Source organism: Ciona robusta, chromosome 9 (genome assembly GCF_009617815.1).
Source record: "Ciona robusta chromosome 9, ASM961781v2".
Classification (NCBI taxonomy): Eukaryota; Metazoa; Chordata; class Ascidiacea; order Phlebobranchia; family Cionidae; genus Ciona; species Ciona robusta.
Window position 1 is genome coordinate 5,066,877 of NC_143243.1, and position 14,235 is coordinate 5,081,111.

Consider the following 14,235-nt stretch of genomic DNA (forward strand, 5'->3'; position numbering starts at 1 on the left):
TTTTGACCTGAAATGCAGGTGCTTTGTGATAATTTTACTTGTTTCTGTTTGTGTATTTTTTTGAGTTTAATAATAAATTTTTTTTAACTTTTAAAATGTAGGTTGTCATGTTTATTGGCTTCATATATGTATGTGTTTTCTGCATTTAACTTTATTAGAGATTTTTGGTGACCTTTTATGTGATTGTTAATTTAGAACTTTCCATGATTTGTAGTAGGGTGGGGTAAGATGGGACACCTTTTACTCTATTTTCTTGTCCCATGTGTTAGTAAACAAAGAAATTTCCAAAAATTATAAAACCGTATCCCCACGACTTCCATAGACTGTTGTTAATTGTTTAAAACTTGATTAGGATGTTTAGATATTGTGCACTAAAGGTCTTACTGCCCCCACTGTATTCTCACGACCCCCACGGACCGTTGTTAATTGTTTAAAACACAATCCGGATATTTAGATATTATGTGCTAAAGGTCCCATTCTACTATATTCAAATTTGCAATATCCAGGAATTTAAATGCGGGATTTGCTTTATTGGCTTCACAAAGAGAAACAACGCCGCACGACACATACAACAACAACATAGTATTTCGAAAAACGGAACAAACTTTTGCGAGCTCATTATACATAGTAAACCTCAAACAGCCTCGTCATATGAGGAAGATTCTGACGCCAAACTGCAAACCAGTGTAAGTCAAATTAAATTATGAATAAATGAATAAAATTTATTTCGTCTCTTCGGCCATGACAATGAAAAATAGAAGAATTTATAAAATCAAAAAGACAGTTAGTAAAGTAACGCTAAAACATCAGTTGTTAAAACACACTGATAAAAAAAATGATTTTTTTGTTTAAAATATTTTTGGTTTTCCAGTGTTAATTGTATTAAAACAAAATAAAAATTTTATGTTTTTAATTAACTTTTCCACAGTTTTATTTATGTGTTTAATATTTTACAAAAAAAAAACTTATTTTATCGCTTTAGAAGTATATATCATTTTTGTTTAGTGTGATTATTATTTTAACTAAGCTAAAAAAAAATTGTTTTTTGACTTAAACTACCCCACAGTTTTATTTAAATATATTTATAATATTTTTAAGTATACACTATCTTGGTTTAGTGTGATTATTATATTACAGTGTAATTTAAAAACACAAGATTAAATGAAATGATATTTGTATAGAAATCAACTGCTCCAGATTTAACGAAAGATATTCGTATTGAAGTAAAACAAGTGGACGAACCAAAAGTTGTTGTAAAAACTGAAAGCATGGTAAAATTATTATATATAGTAGGGTGGGGGAAGATGGGACACCTGTTTACTCTATTTTCTCTTCCAATTTGGTAGTAAACAAAAAACATTCAAAGAATTATGAAACTGTGTGTTCACAACTCCCATGCACCGTAGGTAAGTGTTTAAAACACGATCAGGTTATTTGGATATTATGTGCTAAAGGTGTCCCATCTTCCCCCACTCTACTATATGGTATAAAACTCTATTAATTTGCTTTAGTTTGTATTTTTTATAATGTTTTTTTTTATTGATTTTACCTTGCACTGTGGCAAAGTGGTTAGCACGCCTGCCTCTAACCCAGAGGTAATGGGTTCAAGGCTCACCGCTGCTACCATTTGAGCGTATGTGTCCTTGGGCAAGATACTTTACAGCAATTGCTCCAACCCAGTGGTCACTAATGGGTTGTCCAAATTATCAGCCATCACAAAGTAACATACATGGTAACTCGTAAGCTGGCACGAGGTGTATGAAACAGAACACTCATGTTGTAACAACTGTGGTTTTCCGGCCACGCAAGGATAAAGTAAATTACATTCATTCATTCATATTTAACGTTATTTTTTTGTGAAAACTTCTGACATAAAATAACTAAAAATACATAAATATTTGGTGTTATTTGTGTTTTTTTAATATTTTCATATTAACCAAAATCCTGTAACAAAACAACTGCCTGCATTGTTTAATTAAATATTTATTTCTAGGAAGAAGAGATGAAAGAAGTGGAAAATGAAACACAAAAGGAAACTTTAGAAAAAGTGAGATTTATTTAATAGTTTGTAAGTTGTAACTCAAGAGTTATTTGTGGTACACAAGAGATTTTTTTGTAAAACACAAATAAAATGCGTTTTTTTTATAAATCTTGTGTTTTTACAATTTTTCACAACATACTATTTCATAAGTGTTGTTAATTTTTTTATGGGGCATAAATGGTAATGTCAAAGCTTGAAAAAGCCATTTATTTTATGAATTATATCTTAAAATAGTTAAAAAATGACTTCTCTAATTTTTTTCAAGATTTTATATATCTTAATATGTTTAAAAATGGCATTACCAAATTTTCCTAAAGTTATGACTTATTATAGTAGGATGGGGGAAGATGGGACACAATTTCATTCTATTTTCTCGTCCCATTCTTCCCCCACTCTACAATATGAATAAAAATGACACTGTCAAAAATAAAAATGACACTGTCAAAAATTTTTTAATATGACCGATTGTTATAATTTGAGTTAAGTAACGTATGTGAACAAATAAATTTCATTCTTAAATTTTGTTTGTATCGCAGAATAACTGTTCAACGGAAGATGACAAAACGAAGCCGGAGTCTCCAATTGAGGAAAAAACTTCTGATGTTTCCAAGTGGTCTGGAAGAAGAAGATTAACAACAAGAAAACATGTAAAATAATTTCATATTTGGACCAATGTTGATAAACAGTTATATAGTAGGGTGGGGAAAGATGGGACAATTTTAGCACACTATTAATTCTTTGAATTTTCTTTGTTTATTACCAAATGGGACGAGAAAATGGAGTTAAAAGGTGTCCCGTCTTCCCCCACCCTACTATACATATTTGAAATTTTTGTAATGTATTTTATTTACAATGATAAATTTAATTTTTCAGTTGATTAAATAAGAGGTTCCAGAAAAGGAAGTATTAGCTACAGGAAAACATGTGAAATTTTTCAATATTTGTTAATAAAGAGTAAAAAAGGACCTATCTGATTTTTTTGTACTATGTTTTATTGACAATGATGAACTTAAAATTTCAGTCGAAAAAAAAAAGAAAATAGAGGTCCCACAAAAATTAGTTACAAAAACTGTAAAATATTTTAAAATTTAGACAAATGATGATAAACAATAATACATATCTGAAAATTTCAGACTGTTTTATTTACAATGATGAATTTAAAATTTCGCAACAAGCGAAGAAAGAGGTCTCAGAAAAATTTAGTTACAAGGAAACCTGTAAAATGTTTTAAAAATTGGACAAATGATGATAAACAGTAAAAAAGGACATATCTAAACTTTTTGTACTATGTTTTATTGACAATGATGAATTTAAAACTAGACAACAGGCGACAAAAAAACATTTAAAACTTTTCAACAATTGGACAAATGATGATAAACAGTAAATTAAAAGAAATATCTGAATTTTTTGTAACTTATTTTCTTTCCAATGATGAATTAAAAATTTTACAACAGGCGATAAAAAAAGAAGTCCAAGAAATTACTTCAAATGCTACGAAAAAAAATTGCGAAAATGAACTTCCTAAGTGGAAAGGAAGAAAACGATCCGCTTCAAGGAAACGGGTATTTTATGATATTTCTATTTACACGCACATATAGTAGGGTTGGGGAAGACGGGACAGTTTAAACGCAATGTCCAAATATCCTGATCGTGTTTTAAACAATTAACAACGGTCTATGGAAGTCGTGAGGATACGATTTCATAATTATTTGAATGTTCTTTGTTTACTACCAAATGTCATGGGAAAAAAGAATAAAAAGGTGTCTATCTTCCCCACCTACTATTTATATATTCAAGATAAAAGGTCAGGTTTATCTGTATTTTGATTAAATTTGATGTTTTTTAAGTTGGAAGGTGAAGCTTCAGGTGAATTTACAATTTTGATGCAAAAGTCGACAGAACCGCACACAAAACGAAAGGTAACAAAACTACTATAGTAGAGTGGGGCAGATGGGACAACTTTTTATTCAATTTTCCCGATCCATTTTGTAGTAATTGAAAAGCGTTTAAAGAATTCTAAAACCGTATCTTCATGACTCCCATAGACCATTGTTAATTGTTAAAAACACGATTGGGATATTTTGATACTTCATTCTAAAGGTGTCCCGCTTTCCCCACCTTACTATATACCATTTGTAATTAGTTTTGTTGTAATTTTATGTTCAATATCACAGAAGTTTTATAAATTGGTAAATAGGTTTTGTTGCACTAATAATTTGATACATTTTAATTTAGGATTCAAACTCAAAATTGCGGAAAACTGAGTAACTTCACATTTTCATCTGGAATTCTGATTTTTGTTTTCAATACTGTTGCAACCAGCTTAGTAAAGTGAACTTTTCAGCAAATATTTCCTCTTTTTTAGTTAAATCATTTTTTTTGGTTTAATTATGTCGTTTACATCGTACTTTCCTGTGCACTTTCATTATTAATTGGCCGCTCCTGATCTGGTGTACCGTATTTGTATTCCGCTATCGCTGAAAAACATGAATGGATTTTTGAAACTTATATTTAAACCGTAATTTTGAAAACAAAGGACGTAATAAACCGTACTTTATCAAAACGGGAAAAACGTACGATTTTTACCATTTTGAAAGAAATTTTTAGAAGTTTAAAAACTAAACATTTTTAAAAACGGTCTTTGGAAGTCGTTTAAAAACTAAACATTTTTAAACTTTAAAAGAACTCAACATTTTTAAAGTTTAAAAACTAAACATTTTTAAAATATAAAAACTAAATATTTTAGAAAAAACCTAAAGAAATTTTTTTAAAAAACGAAAGAAAATTTTGCATGCTAACCCCACACCGGGGGTTTCGCGCTACTAATAGCGTTTTATATTTTATCTACACCGAGATTTTAAACGAAATTAAATAATAAACGAAAGTACTCAAAAATAATTATTCTCGGAAAGGTTTTTTACGCTGACGCTATCTAAAAACGTGGTTAAAACGATTGCGTCTAACCCAGAGATAATGGGTTCAAGGCTCGTCGCTGCTACCATTGTGGGCGTATGTGTCCTTGGGCAAGACACGCAATTGCTCCAAACCACTAATGAGTTGTCCAGGTTATCAGCCACACACAAAAAAATCAAACAAAAAATAACGCACAAGTGGCATACTTGGTAACTAAGCTGGCACGAGGTGTATGAAACAATCGTTTTCCGGCCACGCGAGCATAAAGCAAGTTACATACAATTCAATCATTTACCATGTGTTACAGTAGCTACCAGCAGCACGCCAAACATGATGTATACTTTAACGAACACGCAAAGTGCTGTGCTCCAAGCGTACGTAACAGTAAAGCCCATCGTACACCAAAATGTCCACGCCGCTTGTGCTTGGTCAGTTGTATCAGGAAATATAATCTTTGCCATTACTGCAAAAATACATAAATATTGTAAGGTGGGGAAGGACGGGACACCTTTAGCACATAATATTCAAATATCCTAATGTGTTGGAAGCATTAAAACTTAACAACGGTTTCAATGTTCTTTGTTTACTACACAATCCGACGAGAAAATACAATGAAAAGTGTCCTATCTTTCCCACCCTACTATAGTAAAATGGGACATGTTTTCTTTCTATTTTCTCGCCCCATTTGGTAGTAAACAAAGAACATTTACCAATTTTTTTCATAACCGCGACTCTAAAACGGTGTTGTTTATTGTTCAAAACACGGCCGGGAAATATGGGATCCAGCGGTAACCCATCTTACCCCACAGGAATGTAGTAGAGTGGGGAAGATGGGACATCTTTTTATTCACTTTCTTGTCCCTTTTGGTGGTAAACAAAAATTAAAAAAAAAAAAAAAACGTATTCTCGCGACTCCAATAAATAAACCGTTGATAACTGTTTAAAAAAAGATCAGGTTTTTTAAATGCCATGTGCTAAAGGTGTCCCATCTTCCCCCACCCTACTATATACAGCTCCTCGAATGTAGAAAATTCTAAACCAGCAAAAAATTGCTTCTTACCTGAAGTAATCATCTGCATGCAGCCATCGACAATACCGCAAGCAAACAACAGAACATAAATAACAACCACGCTCGAATTTTCTTGCGGTTTCCACAGTAGATAGAACAAATATACGCCGACATTGAGCGTCAAAGCGACCGCTGCCGGTATTTTTCTGCATGTAATAATAATAACATAGTAGGGTGAGGCAAGACGGGACACCTTTAGTGCATAATATCCAAATATACTGATCGTGTTTTGAATATTTAACAACGGTCTCTGGGATTCGTGAGAATACGGGTATATAATTCTTTGAATATTCTTTGTTTACTACCAAATGGAAAGAGAAAATAGTATGAATAGGTGTCCCATCTTCCCCCACCCTACTATATGTAGGGTGGGAAAAGACGGGACACCTTTAGCACATAATATCCAAATATCCTGATCGTGTTTTAAACAAATAACAACGGTCTAAAGGAGTCGTGAGGGTACGGTTTCTAATTTTTTGAATATTTTTTGTTTACTTCTAAATGTGACTAGAAAATAAAGTAAACAGATGTCCCATCTTCTCCCTCGCTACTATAATAATAACTTTATTCGTCTCTTCTAGTACGGTAGCAAATGTTTAAAAATATTTTAAACAAAAAGACAGGATATAGCGACAAAACAACAGTTGTTAAAACACGCTTACAATTAAAAACCTATTTACATTTAATTAAAAGAAAATAAGCGTGGTCGCTACACCTAGCAGATAAATAGCCATTTATGTTTAATTATGATCAAGTTAAGCTTCTAAAAGAAACAAAAGTGTGCGTAAAGATAAAATTATATTTCCCGTACTAACCTTCCCAAACGACCAAACATTTTCCCAGCAAACAATGACATCAGTAGTGAGCTAGCTCCGTAAATGGCAGTGCTAAGTCCGACCTTCAAAAAAGGTATGTTTAGTTTAACAAACGAATATACAATATACTGTGGGCGGAGATCGTACACCTTTAGCACATAATATCTAAATCTACCGATCATGTTTTAAACAATTAAAAACGCGTTATGGGAGTCGTAAGGATATGATTTTATATTTCTTTGAGTTTTCTTTTTTTACTACCAAATGGGACAAGTTATGGGAGGAAAAGTGTCCCATATTACCCCACCCTACTGTATCATATTGATTTATGTTGTTTTCGTGGCTTGCTGGTTAAGCAACACTATTTCACGTCGAGACCATACTATAGTTTCAATTGTTGTTTTGTCGCTATATCCTGTATTTTCGTTTAAAATATTTTAAAATCTTTGCTACCGTAATCGAAGAGACAAATTATATATAGTAGGATGGGGAAGATGGAACACCTTATCATTCGATTTACTCGTCACATTTGGTAGTAAACAAAGAAAATTCAAATAATTGTAAAACCGTATCCCTACGACTCCCCATAGACCGTTGTTAATTGTTTAAAACACGATCAGGATTTAGATAATATGAGCTAAAGGTGCCCCATCTCCTCTCCCCCCCCCCTGCTATATTACTATTTAAATCGCATTAAAAAATATTTTTCTAGATTTACGAATGAAGTTCCTTACTTCTGTTACACCGAATACACAGGATACGTAAGCTCTTGTAACTTCAGCAAATACAAAACTCATATGGAAACCGTATTGAAACTGCATCGGGGACATTAACAGTTGCTTGCAGTTGACTAGTTGATGCAAAATTCCAAGCAGTTCATTTTTTATGGATTTAGTTTTATCTGCTGTCTCTGTTTGACGTTCGCATTGAACAACATTGAAAGTTTCTGTAGATTGTGCCACTGGTGTTTCAACCTAGAAAAGCATTAGGCAAAATTAAATTGTTTATAAAACTAATATAGTAGGGTGGGGCACATTTTCATTCTATTTTATCGTCCCATTTGGTATTAAACAAAGAACATTCAAAGAATTATAAAACCGTATCCCCACGACTCCCATATAGATCGTTGTTAATTGTTTAAAATACGATCAGGATATTTGAATATTATGTGCTAAAGGTGTCTCGTATTTCCCACTGTATCATGTATATTAAAGTGTTTTTTTTTGTTTAATTAGTACTGCTGGGTAAGATGGGATACCGTTAGCCCTTAAATCCTATATTTCGCGATCCTGTTTTTAATAATTAACAATCCTTATTTAGGGTTATGGAATACGGTTATTATATAGTTCTGTATATATTGTTTGTTTACTACAAAATGGGGCAATAAAATGTAATGAAAACATACCATATCTTATTATATATAGTAGGGTGGGGGAATATGGGATGTCGTCGTAAAGCTATATTTATATAGGTCTTATAATATTCTTTGTTTACTTCCAAATGGAACGAGAATAGATAATGAAAACCTGTTCCATCTTACCCCACTCTACCATAATTTCATTCCCTTATCAAAGAAAACCTACTTCGACTTTACAAACATTTCCATTTTCATCAAGTTGTTTTTTTCCTTTATCAGCATGATGCGGTTCTGGTGAGGAGAATCCTTCATTGTCAACTCCTTGTATTTCATTTTGCCATAAACTTAAGTCTTCTGCAATAAAATAAATTTTAGTAAAGCGGGGAACGATGTTACACTTTTCATTGTATTTCCTCCTACCATTTGGTAATAAACAAAGGGCATTCTGGCAATTATAAAACCGCATCTTAACGACTCCCATAAACCGCTGTTAATTGTTTAAAACACGATTGCAATTTTGGCTATTATATGCTAAAGGTGTCCCGTCTCCCACCTCACCCTACTATAGCCTATGATACATATAATGTCTTTAAACACATTCTTCTTTTCATTAGAAAGTTTAACTTCATAATAAACGAACATAAATGTCTTGTTGTTTGTGTTACGTTGTGGGTATGGGGGCTTTGAGCCCACACATACGCGCTTACTTGCTTTCACATTGTGTGTGGTTTTAGGTTTTCATTATTCCAGTCCTTGTGGCGTGCGATGTTTAGTTTGTCGATTTTATCGTGTTTTTTATTCGTTTTCGTTATCACTGTTTCACTTCTATTCACTTCTTTTGATCAGTGTTGTCACGCTTGGTTTCTTTGATTGCTCCGTGTTTTAAGTCGGGTCGTTTTCTGTGCCGTTGGACTGATTTCAGTAATTTGCGCGTTTTGCATTTCTTGCTTCGATTCGCTTTTTGGTGTGCAAAGTTAGTTCTCGTTGTTACGTGTTGTTGAACGGTAGCGGAATTGTTTTATTGTGCAGAGTGTTATTTCAGTCGGTTTACATTTACAAGATACAGTTTTTGTTAGTGGTAACATTGCATCAGTGCACGTCAACTCGTTTATTTTTTATATTTTAAAACGTCCTTTTTTATATTTGCTTTTATTAAAACGGTATACGGTGGTTTTAGTTTAGAGCAGACTATACGACAGGTAGGCACCGCGATTGGCCGCTAAGGCAACGTCCCGGACCAAACACCTCAAACAAGTATTTGTCTGCCGCGCTTATTTCTTCCAATTAAATGTAAACATATGTTTTAAACCGTAAGCGTGTTTAACAACTGTCGTTTTATCGCTATATCCTGTCTTTTCGTTTTATATATTTTTTAAAGGTAATCGATATATAAAAACTCAAAGAAACAAGTAAGAACTATTATTTATACTAAATTATAAATATTATATAGTAAGTTGGGGAAACACGGGGCACCTTAAACACAAATATCCTGATCATGTTTTAAACAATTAACAACGGTCTATAGGAGCAGTGAGGATAAAGTTTTATAATTCTTTGGATGTTCTTTATTTACTACCAAATTGGGACCAAAAAATACAACGAAAGTGTCCCATCTTTCCCCACCCAACTATATAATATTAGTTATTAATTGTTTTTTCGAGTTTTTATTTGTCTTATGATAAAAATACATGAGATGAAAAGACAGGATAAAGCGACAAAACAACAGTTGTTAAAACGCAATTACGGTTAAAAACATATCTACATTAAGTTGAAAAAATTAAGCGTGAAAATATCCCTCCCAACCTACTATATTGTATACCATATTGACTAATTAAAGTTATTTAGATTCACCGTTCGCGGGAGATGGAATAAACATGTAGCTTATCGCTCCAACAAAAGTCATAACCAGAAATACTCCGAGCATAATGTAAATTGTGGTTTGTTCTGCTTGGCGGTATTTACTCGGATCTTCTTGACTTGGAAGTTGGCAATCGTTGGCACCGCATGCTTCACTAACCAATATTCTATAAATATAACAATATAGTAGGGTGGGGGAAGATGGAACACCTTTAGCACGTAATATCTAAATATCCTGATCGTGTTTTAAACAATTACAAACGGTCAATAGGAGTCATGGGCATATAGTTTTATAATTTCTTGAAAGATCTTTGTTTACTACTACACGGGGCGAGAAAATGGAGGTAAAAGGTGTCCCATCTTCCCCCACCCTATACTGTATGAATGAAAGAATGAATATTTAACTTACTTTATCCTAGCGTGGCGAAAAACGACAGTCGTTATAACACGGGTGTTCTTTTTCAAACACCTCGTGTCAGCTTTATACGAGTTACCAAGTATGTTACTTTGTGGGTGATTATTTTATTTTGTATAATAATAACTTTATTTTTTTTCGATTACGGTAGCAAAATTTAGAAATATTTTAAATTAAAAGATGGGATATAGCGACAAAACAACAGTTGTTAAACACGCTTACAGTTAAAAACATATTTACATTTAACTGAAAGAAAATGAAAAATGTGACACCTTTTTTATTCTATTTTCTCATCCTATTTGTTAGTCAACAAATAACTTTCAAAGAACTCTAAAACCGTATCCTCATACGAATTCCATAGACCGTTGTTAATTGTTTAAAATACGATTAGGATATTTAGAATCGTGAGCTAAAGTTTTCCTATCTTACCCCACAGTACTATAGGAACAAGTTTAACAACAAAATATTTTAACAACATTTAACTCAATTTTAACTTGACTACATACCTGCTACTATTAAGTAAATGACTGTGTGTCATGTTTTCATTCTGCGGCGCAACTTTAAAAATCACGAAGGGAATCATGTTTCCAATCACCTAAAAAAGACGTATTTATTTTGGATCATTTTTTTGCGAAGTTCGATTAAATATGAGGTATATAGTAGGGTGGGTGAAGATGGGACACCCTTTTTTATTCTATTTTTTCGTTCAATTTGGGAGTAAACAAAGAACATTTAAAGAATTATAAAACCATATCTTTACGACTTCCATAAACCGTTGTTAAATGTTTAAAACACGATCAGGGTATTTTGATATTATGTGCTAAAAGTTTCCCATCTTCCCCCACAGTACTATATATATAAATATATATCTTGCAGATACTATAGAACTATACATTTAAGAAGAGAATTTAGCCAATAATTATAACCATGTCATAGATTGATAAACAATTACACAGGACCAACGCCAGTCTATAATATTAATAATAATAACTTTTATTTGTTTCTTCTATTACGGTAGCGAAGATGAATGAATGAATGAATGTAACTTACTTTATCCTCGCGTGGCTGGAAAACGACAGTCGTTATCACACGGGTTTAACACCTCGTGCCAGCTTACGAGTTACCATGTATGTTACTTTGTGAGTGATTATTATTTTTTTTTGGATTTTTTCATTTTTTTTTATGTATGGCTGATAATTTGGACAACCCATTAGTGGCCACTGGGTTGGGGCAAATCCGTTAAGTGTCTTGCCCAAGGACACATACGCCCACAATGGTAGCAGCGACGAGTCTTGAACCCATTACCTAATGGTTACAAGCAGGCGCGCTAACCACTACGCCACGGCGCCGGGATTTAAAAAAAAATGTTTACAAAAAGATGTAGCGACAAAACAACAATTGTTAAAACACGCTTTCCCCCACCTGGCATGACTGATAAGCACAGAAGAAATATCCAGTGACGTAATTAATATATTTGCTGAGCGAGCCACTTCCGATCAGATTATATTTCTTTGCAAATTGAAGATTGTATTTTCCAACGCAAACCCAAAACGCCGATTTGGCAAAGCCAGTTATACAGCTTGCTGGCAGAATGGTGTAATAAGCTATAAAGATTAATGACCGTTATTAAACATGAAATTCTATATCGGGTTTAGCCAGAGCGTTTGAACTCCAATGGCACCTTGTTATTTGTATAGTAGGGTGGGGTAAGATGGGACACCTGTTCGATCTATTTTCTCGTCCCATTTAGTAGTATGCAAAGAACATTTAAAGAATTAGAAAAACCATATCTTCACGGTTTCATAGACCGTTAGTAACTGTTTAAAACACGATCAGGGTATTTGGATATTATGTGCTAAAGGTGTCCCATCTTCCCCACCCTGCTATATATATCTGCATCATATACTAAACCTGGATAAAAATTCGCTGCGACGTAAACAATGAACATGAGCTGCGTGGAAACCAAGAATACTTTCACGTCTAAATACTTTGATATTACTGGAACGATCGTTAGCGTACTAACCAACAGAGTGGATGTCATAACAGTCGAACCCAACGCTCCTATATATAATAAATAGAGATACTCTAATTCGGGGTAAAGTGGGTTGGGGGAAGAGGGGACACTTTTTTTATTTATTTTCTCATCTCATTTGTTAGTAAAAATGAACATTCGAAGAATTATAAAACCGTAGATTTTCACGACTACCATAGACTGCTGTTAATTGTTTAAAACACGATCAGGATTTTCGAATATTGTGTGCAAAAGTTGTCCTGTCTTCCCCCACCCTACCATATATCTATATATATATACCAACCTTATTTTAGCATAATATGTTTAAATGTTTCACGTAATGCACGGTAAAGGGAAAATGCCCTTTAAATTACCCAAGCCGCCTTCCACGTTCATACTGGTCTGCAAATTCATCAGCGCACAGTTGGCTGATGTTACCATAATGGCCCCGAACAAGTAACAAGCAAACTGTTTATTGATGGTACGACGGTTTTTACTCAATTCCTCGGTCGCCATTGCTGTTTCTGAATAAAAGCAAATAAGTATATCATGTTAACCTATTTATATGCATGCATTAAGATAGAGTGAATGCTGCGGAATAGGTAATTTAAATCAAAATTGATATCAATTTTCCAGACCGTTTTGAACGCTATGGTTCCACCCACCTTTTTAAATAGACTTTGTCAGTTAGCAATGATAAATAGATCTTGTCAAGTCTTAACCAAAGTCTTGCCAGTTAGCAGTTACCACTGCCGCGAATAAATGGAGTTCTTGAAAATTCGGCAATAAGTATAGGGGATATATTGTGAGCGACGAGAAAAACACTTTTTATGAACGGATATAAAGAAAGACAAGAAAGAACCAGCGAAAACCGGTCCTGTTCTATTTGCTTCTTTCCGAGTGGTCGAAAAGTTGGCGTGTTGGGGGTGGGGTAGTTGCATTGGAGCATAGGACCATCGTTCCAATAAGTTTAAAACACAATGGACTTGTTTGAGAATAGACATTATGTGTTTTTATTGTAATGTTGCGAAAATAATGAAACGTAAAATGTATTTTGCTTTTCTTTGCATTTGATAGCACATTTTGTATGTGGATATACTTTAATTGTGTTTTCTTCTTCTGGTTTTGCAAAATCGTGTTTCTGTATAAATAGGTATTTGATTTGGTTGATGAGTTCTGCTCAAACCTTTCATGGGGCATTTTAGACTTCGATGATTAAACGGTTTTCAGCATCTGTCTTAATTTTTATAAACTATTTCGACTTTCCCCTTTTCCAAGTCTGAATATTGTTTATTGCTGACGCTTTACTGTTTCTTGGTGCCAAATTTTGGCAGTATCAGTAGGGTGGGAGGAGATGGGACACCTTTAGCACACAGTATCCAAATATCCTGATCGTGTTTTAAACAATTAACAACAGTCTATTGAAGTCGTGAGAATACGGTTTCATAATTCCTTAAATGTTCTTTGTTTATTATCAAGGGAGACGAGAAAATAGAACGAAAAGGTGTCCCATCTTCCCCCACCCTATACAACACATATTCCATAGGGTGTGACCCTATGAACACATGATAGTTAAATTCCATTTCCGTGTATTATGTGGTTTCTTTATTTAGTTTGACGTCGCATTTGATTGGTCTAGTAGTTGCCACATGATATATAAAACGACCGCTAGTCGTTTATTATACGACCGATATTAATTTTTACAGTCGATTCTGGTTTAATCTGGAATCAACTGGGTAAGCGTGTAGGTAAAAGTT

The 14,235-nt window shown here is 33.5% G+C and overlaps 2 protein-coding genes across 8 annotated transcripts in view; one reads left to right on the forward strand and one right to left on the reverse strand.

The window, feature by feature from the left end:
* Positions 1–4,613, forward strand: part of LOC149731452 (uncharacterized) — a 21,622-nt gene extending 17,009 nt beyond the window's left edge. For 4 of the 6 annotated variants that reach the window (XM_089884833.1, XM_089884834.1, XM_089884836.1 and 1 more), the window contains exons 26-32: positions 507–686; positions 1,182–1,271; positions 1,994–2,047; positions 2,578–2,688; positions 3,496–3,603; positions 3,889–3,960; positions 4,277–4,613. In XM_089884833.1, coding sequence (XP_089740959.1) covers positions 507–686; positions 1,182–1,271; positions 1,994–2,047; positions 2,578–2,688; positions 3,496–3,603; positions 3,889–3,960; positions 4,277–4,309 — 648 coding nt within the window. In that variant the 3' untranslated portion in view covers positions 4,310–4,613. Of the gene's footprint in view, positions 1–506; positions 687–1,181; positions 1,272–1,993; positions 2,048–2,577; positions 2,689–2,914; positions 3,016–3,495; positions 3,604–3,888; positions 3,961–4,276 lie in introns of those variants that run through there. The other 2 variants (XM_089884838.1, XM_089884839.1) reach the window with 2 other exon arrangements.
* Positions 4,392–13,268, reverse strand: LOC149731453 (N-acetylglucosamine transporter UNC93A-like). 2 transcript variants are annotated; one of them, XM_089884847.1, is made up of 12 exons: positions 13,144–13,268; positions 12,853–13,002; positions 12,379–12,528; positions 11,890–12,071; positions 10,974–11,062; positions 10,047–10,219; positions 8,422–8,549; positions 7,573–7,812; positions 6,839–6,921; positions 6,015–6,169; positions 5,250–5,417; positions 4,392–4,518 (listed from the first exon to the last, which is right to left on the reverse strand). In XM_089884847.1, the coding sequence occupies exons 2-12, from the start codon at positions 12,992–12,994 to the stop codon at positions 4,439–4,441; spliced, it is 1,590 nt and encodes a 529-aa protein (XP_089740973.1). In that variant the 5' UTR covers positions 12,995–13,002; positions 13,144–13,268; the 3' UTR covers positions 4,392–4,438. The 2 variants fall into 2 exon arrangements, with proteins under 2 accessions (XP_089740973.1, XP_089740974.1); XM_089884848.1 differs by lacking the exon at positions 4,392–4,518 and having other exon boundaries at positions 5,242–5,417.
* Positions 13,269–14,235: the final 967 nt, after the last annotated feature.

What these genes read in the sequence shown, in the direction of transcription:
- LOC149731453 (XM_089884847.1), bottom strand. Translation starts at nt 12,994, where the DNA reads ATGGCGACCGAGGAATTGAGTAAAAACCGTCGTACCATCAATAAACAG. An exon ending in CGCAGCGAATTTTTATCCAG is followed by an intron (nt 12,072 to 12,378) that starts GTTTAGTATATG and finishes TAATCTTTATAG; the next exon opens with CTTATTACACCATTCTGCCA. An exon ending in GTGTATTCGGTGTAACAGAA is followed by an intron (nt 6,922 to 7,572) that starts GTAAGGAACTTC and finishes CCTTTTTTGAAG; the next exon opens with GTCGGACTTAGCACTGCCAT.